General features: G+C 40.4%; 1 protein-coding gene across 7 annotated transcripts in view; it reads right to left on the bottom strand.

Annotated features, from left to right (window-relative positions):
• The window catches only part of EndoA (endophilin-A), a 138,622-nt gene that overhangs the window by 36,724 nt on the left and 89,295 nt on the right, over positions 1-12,603 (bottom strand). For 5 of the 7 annotated variants that reach the window (XM_065221927.1, XM_065221926.1, XM_065221924.1 and 2 more), the window contains 2 exons: positions 10,252-10,352; positions 10,027-10,130 (listed from right to left, as the gene is read on the bottom strand). In XM_065221927.1, the coding sequence (XP_065077999.1) occupies positions 10,027-10,130; positions 10,252-10,352 (205 nt within the window). The remainder of the gene's footprint in view (positions 1-10,026; positions 10,131-10,251; positions 10,353-12,603) is intronic. The other 2 variants (XM_065221925.1, XM_065221929.1) reach the window with 1 other exon arrangement.

The raw sequence follows: 12,603 nt of genomic DNA, 5'->3' as shown, positions 1-12,603 counted from the left end.
GGATTTTAATCCAAGTCTAAAACTGGTTACTTTCCTAGGGGTTTCCGGAAATTGACTGGATCCTGGCTATTCCAAATAACTGTCATTGAACTGGTTGTTGAATTTTAATGTGATTCAGAAACTGGCAGAGTTCCCCTGAAAATTACTTTCGACTTTTCCCGGCAGTTTTCTCTAACGTCCCCTAGAAGTGTCTACTGGCTTCCCCAAGCAAATCCTGGGTTGTGTGGTAACTTTTAATAAAAATATGTTTAGTATGACTTTTGTACCAAAAAAAAATAATAATTCTCGGGAAGTCAAACTAGTTTCCTGGGAATCGGGAAATGATAATTCTGGTAAATTTCCCGGTTAGGAAACACTAGGTGGTGTGATTTCAAGACCAATGAAGTTGGAATTCGGCAAATGTTTTCAGAAAATTATTTTTAGCTCATGAAAATTAATACTCAATCTCACACAATCGGTCAAAGAGGACACTACAAGTCGGTAATGAGGAAACTCATCCTTAATAATTATAATTAATAATCACGGTGTACCGTGATTAGCAACATTTTATTTACAAGCATTCATAACGGAAGAGGGATATAAATCTCTGAGAATATTTAGCTACACAGCAAAAAAATAATTTTGATATCACATCAAAGTGGATGCACTACAATCATGTCGAAAATTTCATGTAATTTTTATGACCACATAAATAAACAAATGCAGTAAAAGCAGTGTAATGTCAGTTCATGCATTGTATTAATGATAATTTTGTCCTTTTTAGCAAGCAATATTACACCATATTTTCGACATGATTGTAGTGCATCCACTTTGACGTGATATCAAAATTATTTTTTTGCTGTGTAGACAAAGTCAGAGTTAGGGTCAACTATCTCCAGAAGCGTTCGTTGTTTCTTCTGATACTGCTACAATCAGACATCAATAGCGACGAGTTAATCATTTTGTCAAGCTTATGCATTCATGTTCCATCAGATGTCACTGCTGTTGTTTGCGGTGACATCTATCGGAAACTACGCACAATCTGTTTTCCGTTAATTGTTCACAGAGGACAGCGCAGTGCAAAACATGTCTGGTACCTCTATATAGGCATTTCGATTAATATTCGAAGTCCCTGCAGGAAGCCCACTGCAACATCCTGTGTCAGGACACTCTCATCCGGTTGAGTAGATCCGGAACTGATGCCACCATCGACATCATCATCAGTAACATTGGCGATAACATCTCTCAACCTATCGCCTATCAGGAACTGAGCTCGGACCACTATCCGATGGTGGCCGAAGTAGGTTCCTCGGCCAATAGGTTTCAAGTTTCCCGGCGAAATTACCATCGTGTCAACTGGCAGCAGTACCAGCGCTGTGTGGAGACAGCAATCGAGTAAGGCGTCCTACCGGAGTCGTTCGAAGAAGTCGATCGGTGTCTGCAAACCATCGAAGATGCGAATCCCGTGCCAGGGAGCAACACGTACCAGCATCCAGACAGGTGAGTCATACTCTGAACCTTGACAGCCCAACCAAAGATCTTATCTGGCTCCGTAACACCATTCGTAGGCAGTTGCCCCACTTCAAGACCAATGTCAATAGGCTAACCAAAATGGTCCAGGCCAGGATGGTGGAACTCAGAAATAACGATATTGCCAAAAAGGCTCGTTCTCTCCCAGATTGTGCAAAACCATTTTGGAAGATGACCAAAATTTTGAAAAATAAGTCGAGACCGATCCCTCCGCTTTTCTCTGTTGACCAGAACTCGGACCCATCCCTACTCATAACCCCAGTTAAAAAGACCAATGCTCTTGGTCAACCTTTTGTGATTTCACATAATCTTGGCCAAACCATGGTGAGCCCCCATGAGCCTGCCGTACTGGAGGCAATGTCTAGAGTCGCTGACACCCGGGTTTAGGAAAGGTCATTCAACGATCCACCAACTAAGTAGAGTTACTAACATCATCAGGCGGAACAAGTCCGTTTCAAAAACATCTGCTATGGCATTGTTGGACTTTGAGAAGGCGTTTGACAATGTCTGGCATGATGGCCTAGTGTACAAACTGCATCGATACTACTTTCTGATCTACCTCGTGAAGATCATCAAAAACTACTTGTCGGGCAGATCATTCCAGGTATACTTGAACAATGTCCCCTCTGATACTTTCAACGTTGATGCAGGGGTACCTCAGGGTAGCCTGCTTGGGCATATCCTATTCAACATTTTCACATCAGATGTTCCTCCCCTGCCGTGGTATCCTGTCAATGTTCGCAGATGACAGCTCCATCATCTATAAGGGTCGAGTGATCCGTGCTCTGGCGAGTGAACTACAATCAGCCCTGGATGTTCTGTCCGACTATTTCAAGAGCAGGAAGATTTGAATCAATGCAGCTAAAACACAAACCATTCTCTTTCCACAGTCGAATTCACCTCGGCTTGTTCCGACTGCTAACGTCAAGGTCCATCTTGATAGCACTCCCATTGAATGGTCGAATGAAGTACTTGGTCTCACCCTCGATAGCAAATTACTATTCCGATCCCATGTGGACAAGACATCCACCAAGTGTAACATCTTCATCAGGTCGCTCTACCCTCTGATAAACAGGAAGTCCACCCTGTCCCTCAAAAACAAGCTTGCTGTCCACAAGCAGATCATTCTGCCGGCTATTCAGTATGGTATGCCAATCTGGGAGAGTTGTGCTAAGTGCCACCACTTAAAGCTTCAAAGGATCCGAAACAAGATCGTCAGAATGATCATTAACAGTCCACCGCGAACTCGTAATTCTGAGATTCACCACCTGGCCGGTCTTCAAACACTCGAGAAGCGAAAGACGTCCACGCTGGAAAGGTTCAGAGCCACCTGTCTGCGATCAAACCACCAGATCATTCGTGATTTGGCAAACCTAGTTCAAGTAGTTAGGTAGGTTCCTGTGCTCAAGTAGGTAGGTTATCATTTTTTTTAAATTCAAACGAAAACAAGCCCTTAAAAGAGTATACTGTAAATTAGCGCTAAACGCAATCATCATATTAGAATAAACAATTAAGTAGAAAAAAGATGAAGAGCCAAAGGCTAACCAATTGCAATGTTAACCGAAATGTTGAAACATAAACCAGCAAATGAATGTAAATTTTACTACTATGTGAAGTTACAAGGAACTGCCCATTACGAAAAATTTTCACAGTTTTTCCAGGCTAAAATAACCCCAATGCAATAGGAAGATTAAAACTTTGAAAACAAAAAAACATAAACAACTGAATTTTTTTTCGCGTTTTGAAAAGTAATTTACTCGCGATTAAAAGCATGTTAAGCTCTTTTACGCGTTCAAAGTTGACCCGTAATTGATTTGATACAAGTCATACCGATGACTCTTGGGCTCATGAGTGTGCACAAAATTTCCGCACATTTAGGACCGATATTGGATTGATTTGGTGTTTTAGCGCAATTTGGTTGTTTTCAGTTATTTTAACATGTTCGGAATATTTTTGGAGTGTTCAAGCCATTCCAGTACCATTTTAAAATCAAGAAATCATGCAAACTTTTTTCGTTGTTGTTTTAAATCCATTTTGGAGTGTTGAAAGGTCATTTAGGTGTATTCAATATTGATGGGTCGAATTTCTCAAAGAGGGTCACCACTAGAGAGGGTCTAGTATAAGAGAGAAGCGAACTGGCTGGTTTTGAGCCAAACGAACTGTCAAAGCCAGAGCTAATTGAGCAGCTTCTATCTTGATTGCATTGGCAGTGTTGTTAGAAACCACCCAGGCATAGGTTGCCAAGGCAGTTTGTTTTGAATCCACTCCTCTCTTATACTAGACCCTCTCTAGTCACCACCATCGACAAAAGATTGAGAACCGCTGATTCACATTCTAAGATCCACATTTTTTTATAAATTTTATACACAATGATTGCTTCCTAGGCTGCGCCCCAATCAGGAAAAAACGATAAATTTGGATTGTAATCTAGTAGTCTAGATGTATAAGTAATAGTCCATCCACAAATGATGTAGCATTTGAGGGGAAGAGGGGAGTTTCAGAAGTTGTGATCTAGGTGATGTAGGTATAGCAAAAAAAAGTTACGAGCGGGGAGTGGGGGTCTACAATAGTCAAAAACATGCTACCTAATTTATGGGTGTTCCGTGTTCATTTTGTCAGTCTATGAAAGCCACATTTTCTCCACACCATGACATCATGATATGTCATGATTTCTTATGCTAAATGATGAGTATGCTTACTTAGGGCATGAAATCTTCTCAAAAAAAGTAATTGCCTGTCAATGTTCTTGCTTAACCAGTACATAAGATGCCTACCTTAAGGTGATTCCTTGTAGAGTCTTCAAATGACCGCCACGTAGGCTATAAATGCACTCCCACCTCGAATTTTCAATTACACAAACCTCGGAAATTGCTCGGAAAAACCTGAAATTGCTACTGCATGTATGCTGCAGCGCAGCAAACGTGGAGTAACAGTTTCATTGTAGTACGTGTCGTGGAAGCTGATATTTGTGCACTTAAAGTTTCGAAGTGGTAGCAAAAATAAGGATCTCTCAGCGAAACACCTTAAGCTGGGGATCACTTATTACTGTAAATATTTATTTTAATTTATATGTTCAAAGGCTAAAAGTAAATTGGTATGCCCCTCGCGCTCCGCTAGCACGCCGCTAGTATTCGGAATCGAAAATCTTTGACAGTGGTCTATTTACACTTCTATAGAGAACAACTGGTGCAAGTTTGATCAAAGTAGTCGATTGCGTTCAGAAATAACGTCAAATGGAACTCGAAAGAAGAAAAAATATTGTGCACAAACACCTGGCAAATCCGGAGTGGTCCGATTCTAAGCTGGCTAAAGTGCTGAAGATGCCGAAAACAACAGTTTGTCGAGTCCTCGAAACCTACAAAGAAACCCTGAGTGTGGAAATGAATCAGCGGACCTACGAAAAAACTGGTACCAGGGATCGTCAGCTGCGTAACAAGGTGTTGAGATGCGTTAAAGCCAACCCCGCTTTCGATCCGAGATGTGGCCAGACGGTACAACGCCAACTTTCAAACGATGCGGAACATCCTATACAAGGAAGTGTACAAGTCGTACAAAGCCAGTAAACATCCGAACCGGCACATGAAGCAGAATTCCGTGGCCAATTTTTATCGCTGTGAAGCGTTGAGGGAATTTATATCTGTAATAGTAACCAGTTCATTTTTGTTTGCTAATCTAGGTAAGTTACTTAATTATCTTAAAGATAAATCGTCTAGCTCAATCATTTGTAGGGGTAAGTGCTGGGACAATCATCATCATGATATGTTTTATACTTGCGTCACGAGAAAGCCCATATGTAGTGGGTAAAAAGAACACTTAACAATTTTGAGTGCTTATTTATCATTATAGTAATCAATTCAGCACACAGGTCTTTCATTGAAAACAGCAGTAACAAGTCCCAGTCAAGGAGCAACGAGTGGAGCAAATCGGCGAAACCACTTATTTGAGGTACAAGATCTCTGGAAGGTGATGGCATCATCGTTGCTCCACCCACGTCCAAAGATGTATTCTGGATCTACCTCTCTCATTTCCATCCGTCCATGAAAGCTGATACCGTTTCCATGCTCGCAAAAGAAGCTTTGGATTGTAATGATGCTGTGAAAGTGATTCCATTAGTGCAAAATGGCGCAGACCTAAACTCATGTTGCCGGAAAGAATCCTGTTCGGGAAATTCGTAGACAATCGTGCAAAAAACGCGCAGGCGCCCGCATCTCCAGAGCCATCGAATGGGTCGGATCCAGATACTCCTTAAGATTACCTATCGCTGTTTCTTCTCTTCCGGGATGCATCGTAGACCGTAATATGGAAGATCCTGCTCCGTCCACCATGGAAGTCTTCCCGGCCCTGTGTGGGATTGTGAAAAGGGTCTTCCAGACTTCACTACTAGGCAAGCACTCGCAAAAGTCGCTCAGCAACATATCTCCTGATGATATTCCCCTTACCAGTAGTGGTTGCTCTGGTTGCACTAGAACACATTTCAGAAACTATCACGCTGGTCCCTATTCCACTGAACTCTGCCGCGCTGGTTCGTGTAGTATTGTAGTTGCAGTCATCCTGATCTAGCAGTTGAAAGTGAAACTCCGTTTCTTCGTCAATTCAGTCCGAGAAGAGGCTTGCTCATCAAGACAAGTATCAATGTAATAATGTAATAAAGTGTGTTCCCTACACTGAAAATGTTTCGCCCCACAGTTGGACTACTTGTTCTGTCACTGCACACTGTACCTGTCACATTGTACTTCATTCTGAACACGCTGAAGATGCTTCAAACATTGGATTCCCGGAACTCGTCGTAGACAGCACTTTGAAAGCCCTCGATCTCTCCGACACGGTCCTTCACAGTCCTCCCGGACCCGTTGTTGCAGTAGAGAGAAGGGCTTCCAACCTGCTTTAGTAGGCAAGTACCACGTTAATGTAGGATTGCCTCTTCCTGATGTCTGTTCGAATTCCAGTGGTATTGTATGCAGCTCTTCACCTCCATCGACCGACAACGCATCTGTTGCAGTTAGCGCGGTAAATGTAGCTCATCTCCTGCGCCTCTGGTACCAGAATGTTCGAGGACTACGGACCAAGGTGGATTCGCTCTTTTTATCTACTAATGAGTGCGTATTGACGGAGACATGGCTCGATGACCGTTTATACAGTGCTCAGCTGTTCGGGAATGCCTTTTCGGTGTATCGTACAGACCTTAATGCCTCCAACAGTGCAAACACCCGTGGTGGAGGTGTCCTAATCGATCCGACACCTGTTTCGGATGCTTTAGAGCAGCTGTGGATTAGAATCCCAACGCCAAGTCGAGTTATTATTGTAGGCGTGATCTATTGCCCTCCTGACCGCCGCAACGATGTCATTAGTATTCAGGACAATGTGAACTCTATCGGTACTATTGCTTCCAATTTGGAATACAATGACTATGCTCTGCAGTTCGAAGATTATAACCAGCCTCGACTCTGATGGAGTAAGTCGGACGATGGGTCTTACCAGGTTGAGCCTCAATTGGTTCCATCGACTGCTAGTTCGACGCTTATCGAAGGTTTCGCTTTACATGGCCTCACGCAGATCAATGGGAATGCTCGCTTTCTAGACCTTGTTCTTTCTAACGAAGCTGCAACTCTGACTCTGCGACTCTGCGACTCTGACGTTTCGGAAGCCATAGAACCTTTGAAGCACCCCACTCTACTTTAGACGTCCTGATGAAACTCCCAGCGCAAATCGTTTTTGAGGATTGCTCTGAAAATAACCGTACACTGGATTTCCGTCGAGCCGACTATGCTGCGATTAGTGCTGCTATTTCCGGCATCGACTGGCGAACATAAGAATCAGCTGGATGTGTTGACGATGCCGTTGAATATTTCAATCAAATTAACATGGCTAAATCGATGCTATGTCTTCCGTATGCAATCATCTCTTCGCAGAAATCCTGAGCGTTTCTGGTCGTTTGTAAACTCATAAAAGAACGAAGTGGGTTTGCCATTGTCAGTTCATCTCGGTGAGCAAACCGCTGAATTTGAACCGGAGAAATGCCGCCTTTTTGCTCAACATTTCATGAGTTCGTTCAATGAACCTTCGGCCTCACTAAACCAAGTCACGATCGCTATAAACGATTCTCCGACAGATGCATTTGAGCTCCGTCCGTTTCACATCAGTGAACATACCGTCAATCTAGCTCTTCAAAGGTTGAAACTCTCGTTTGCTGCCGGGCCAGACGGCATTCCTGGGTCCGTTCTGAAGCTGTGTTCGAAGTCTTTGCTCACTTCCTTGGTGAAGCTATTTAATCTGTCACTACAGGAGAGTAACATTCCTGAGGCATGGAAATGTTCGTATATGTTCCCCGGCGATAAAAGGAATGTCCAGAATAACAGAGGCATCACATCATTATGTTGTTGCTCCAAAGTATTCGAGATCATCATCAATGAGACGCTCTACCCAAAACGGTCAGTTACAACCAATTTAACTGAATTCGTGTCGCTCTGCGTTCGGACCATGGACTCTGGCGAACAAATCGACGCTGTTTACACTGATCTCAAGGCTGCATTTGACCGAGTAGACCTCAACATTCTTTTGAGTAAGCTTGAGAAACTGGAAACTGTCTGGATCCTTCATCTCGTGGTTCAAATCTTACCTTACCGCTTTGCGTTAAGATTGGAGCTTCTCGTTCTGAAGTGTTCACGAACGTTTCCGGCGTCCTCCAAGGAAGTAATCTGGAACTCCTTGTGTTCTGAAAAAAAAATTCCCCTGTCTGATGGTAGTGTTAGTATGCGTTAGCGAGCTACCAGTTACGCCAACTGACGATGAAATGCTTTGTTTACAAAAGCAGATAAGGGAATTTACGTATTCTCGTCAATCTAAGCAGCGTCCGGAATTTTATTAGCAATTTCTCAGCGTCACACACATACATGACGGGTTAGTTTATTGACATTTATCTGCTGCTTGTTGTTCTATCAATTCCAATCGACAGAATTGATCAAAACGGGTTGAACACGTTTTTACAACGCTCCAAACTTCTCAGGTGAGTGTGACTATTGTCGGCAGTTTCTTTTTCTTCGGCACCCTTTCCATTTGAATTGCGTGTTAACCAGCTGTTCTATTATCGGCAACTTGAAATCAGTCGTATTTTGTAGTGTGTATATTTCATTTAAAGAAAAATCTGGCATAACAGGACTGCTCAGTCGTAAAAATGTAATCAGATTGATGGTGAAAGGGTAATGAATCGATTGAATACGTTCAGCGAAGAGTTTTGATGGGAAAATACAGTGAAATTAACGTTTCAATTTCGATTGCCGAAAACAGTAAATGGGTGCTGAAGCCATAATTTACCCTACGTTTCTTTGAAAAAGCAATCGAAAAGTGTTCTTTTCACCCCTAGTACCCCTACTGATTTTCGTTGTAAATGCGAAATTTTTTATTTGTCATAGACGCTTCAACACATTCGTGACCAATCCGCGGATGACATTTGAACACGTGACTCCGAATAGGTAGAAATTACTCATGAGTTTTATTCCGAAACCAGCTCGAACTGACTCGAGATTTTGACGTATGACAAGAACGATTTTGGAAAAGAAGTAGAACAATCGCCACTATCTCTAATTGTAAATTTGCATAAGGGGCCGTTCAATAATTACGCAAGCACTGTTCTTTCGTTTTCTTACATGGGAGCGAGGGGTCTACAAGTCATATACAGACCATTCAAATATTCGATTACAAAGGAGGAGGAGTGGTTTTGTTAAACATTATTAAGTTTTAAAATGTGGGGATGATAGATTTGAAAATCCTACATAAAGTGCTTACGTAATTATTGCATGATCCCTTTTGCAAAAATGTGATCATTGAAACAAGCAGTTTGAAGATAGAGTCAGTGTATAAGAGTCACGCCAAGAGTCAAATCAGCTTCCCATCTTGCAAAATAAATGAACGTCATGATGCATATGAAAGCTCTACGAAAGGTATTGCAATAAGATATAAAATATATTCGATGAAATGATCAAGAAAACGCAGTGAGTTTTAAGTTGTCATGAGATACGTTTGGTAATGATCAGTAATGAAAATTTGTAATATTTGTTGTTATGATAATTCGACAAAATCACTGGTATAAAGATTTACTACAGCCGCCATTTTTTTCTTTCTCGCAAGAAGTCATTTGAAGTTGATGCAAAAGTTCTCTGTTGCCAAGTGAAAGGGAAGGAAATCTTTCGAAAACCGTGATGCGGGTTTCCAATTTTTTTTTTCTCTTGAAATGACTCTTATACACCGACTCTATTCAGAGTAGGTTAACAGGTTGCGAGCAAGTTCAAGCTGTGTCATTGAACACAGTCATTGATTCGCCACAATTTGTTTACCACTGATTGTACACACATGAATTCATCGGAATATGAATAGTACACTAGGAATATTAAATGTATATTTAAACACACTGATAAAAAACCGAACCATATATTTAAACAAATAAAGATGGGACTAATTAAAGGAACACCAAAAACCAACCAATGAGTACACCCACCCCAACCAAACAATGTAGATACTTACTTCTCGTTCAACGTTTCGACGAGTACCCGCAGGATGTCGGAGCACTGTGAATGGAAATCCAACATTCCTTCGGCAAACGTGACTAGCTGTGAAACCTGCTCCACCTGTGATATCCACGGCAAGCAGCGGGGCATGGGAGGAGTAGTGAAAAGAAAAACGAACCCAAATCAACTCAGGGATCAAACCGTACGAGACGGCGATATGTTGTCATCGTCAGGCACTTACATCATTCTCCAACAGATTGTACATTCCAACCTGTGCCAGCTGCAGGGACTCGGCAAACTTCTCCTCAGCGCTCCGGATTTCGTCATCTGTAATTTGAGATCCTATTGTTCAGTACGGTGCACGTGTTTTTTGTGACCACAGTGTTCCAAAATCAAAAATGTATACAGCAAAGCATTCAAAACGAGCATCAACGGGATACAGCAAACAATCAGGAATCAGGATACATGGTGGCAAAAGGTAAATACAACCAAAATTATCGCAAAACATGAAAATAAAAGAATAAAAAAGAAACCATATCGAATCAAATTAAAATGTCAATTCTAATATATAAGCTTAACTAAAGATCCTAATTGGAAGGAATTAATGGGATTACATATTGAGCAACACTGCGCGCTGCAGGACGGAACCGTGGTGGAGGAAGATAAGCAACAAGGAAAAAGGACAAACACAAAGTTAGCCACTGTCTTTTTGTTGTTGTTGTTTGTTGTCGTCGTCGCCGTCGTCGATATAGCCAACGGGCAGGGAAGCAAGGAGAGTCCCCCATTAATGGATGATTAAACTCTCTACGGCTAATTAAATGAACTGTTTTACACTGACTGCGTATGCCGGATGGTGTCCGCCTGTAAATCTTTCCTTGCGGGGAGTCAGACTAACAAAAGGAAACAAACTGTTGAAAAACAATAGAGACCGGAACGTGGGTAGGAACCTCTGACAAATGCCGGTTGCTTTTAACCGATTGGAGAGAAAACCCACATGATTGATTTGTTTACCATTTTGATGGTGATTGTAATTAGATTTTACCATAGACTGAGTTCATGGCAGAGACACGTTTTTCTGGATTTAAATACCACGGTTTTGGGTTATAGTTTATTCATTTTATGTTATGAATAAACTGTAAATTTGAATTTGCATACTTGGGATTTTTAATGAACTTTTAAAAATTTGATTTTTAACGATTTAATCTACATCAACAGCTATAGATTGACAAACCATTAACTTTTATTTGATTAAATGTGTAGGCTAACGTAAATGTTTCAATCATGGCTATGCGTTCCTAATGAAGGTGTATATATTTTACGGTTCATAGAATTTCCGAATACACGTATATCTACACCCAACCAAGAAATGCGACATTCTATTACAATGTTTCACCACATTAAGAGATTCTGTAATGTGGTTGACGGAAGAATTTATAAATCATGTTATAATTTTAATATTAGCCAAATTTTCGAATAATGTACTGTGGCTAGAAAATCATCTCGTGAAGATTTAAAACAAAAATATTCATTCTGTTGTACTCTACAGTCCATTGTAATGACTGCCATTATATTTGTTGTAAGAAGACCAGGGTGTCCATTCAAATTCCATTTTTCAATTCCCGGTTTTTTCCCGGTTATTAAAAAAAAAACTCTACCTTAAACAAAAAAGGCGTTCAAAAAACCCTTTAGAGATAATGATAAAATTTATTCAGCAGAGGGCTGGTAGTGGGTTATAAAATAGTATTGACTACAATAACGGAAAAAGTCACCAAATAGTGACTTTAAAACAATTAAAAAGTTACCAAGAGTGACATTTATTGATCGGAAAGATATTAAAGATATGAATCTAATCTGTCGTTGAATGCGATCCGCTGTGACAAATATTATAAATTCTTAAACCATCAAGAGCATTTCACAAACTTTTTTAAAAAAATAAAACAATTGGTTGAAGGGTCTCATAAATTTGTTTTCGTAAAATCAGAATGAATTGGATAATCAATAGGTTAATTTGTAACCTCCATTTCCTCACACAGTAATCATTTTTCTGCCACGATTTTTTGAAACCAACCGTTGAATAAGTTGAATTTAGATTCAGATCGCGAATTGGTTGAATTTCGGGATGTGAAAGATTGAACATAGAAATTTATTAGGAAATCTTGAAATTGAAAAAAAAAATGAGGCGCAGAGAAAAATGTTCAACGTCTTGGACAAATTCGTCAATTTTAAGGCAAGCAATTTTAAAGATCTCGAATATAGAAACTTCTGTAAAAATTCAAACATAGACAAACTTTCATATCCCTGGAACCTAGACAAGTGTTCTGGATCGTATCAATAATTATCATTATTTTGGAACGAGGAAAATTTTCTCGAAAAATCTCGATCTTCAAAAAAGTTGTAATACTATGGTGTATGGTACTTAGTAATTCGTTATCTTTAATTCAAACAAATTAAGAAAACGTAGAATAATTTACGATATGTTAGAATGTAAGTTCACAGTCCGAGAAACATTTAATGATTCTAAAATATAAAAATATTTCATGATTTTAAACATAGAATTTATCTAACATCTGGGATTGGAAATTTGCTGATTCCG

Source organism: Ochlerotatus camptorhynchus, unplaced genomic scaffold (genome assembly GCF_037179485.1).
Source record: "Ochlerotatus camptorhynchus isolate MF236.1 unplaced genomic scaffold, CSIRO-AGI_Acam_v1.1 ptg000150l, whole genome shotgun sequence".
Taxonomy (NCBI): domain Eukaryota; kingdom Metazoa; phylum Arthropoda; class Insecta; order Diptera; family Culicidae; genus Ochlerotatus; species Ochlerotatus camptorhynchus.
The sequence above is the reverse complement of the archived record's forward strand: the minus strand, read 5'-3'. Positions and strand labels throughout refer to the sequence as shown.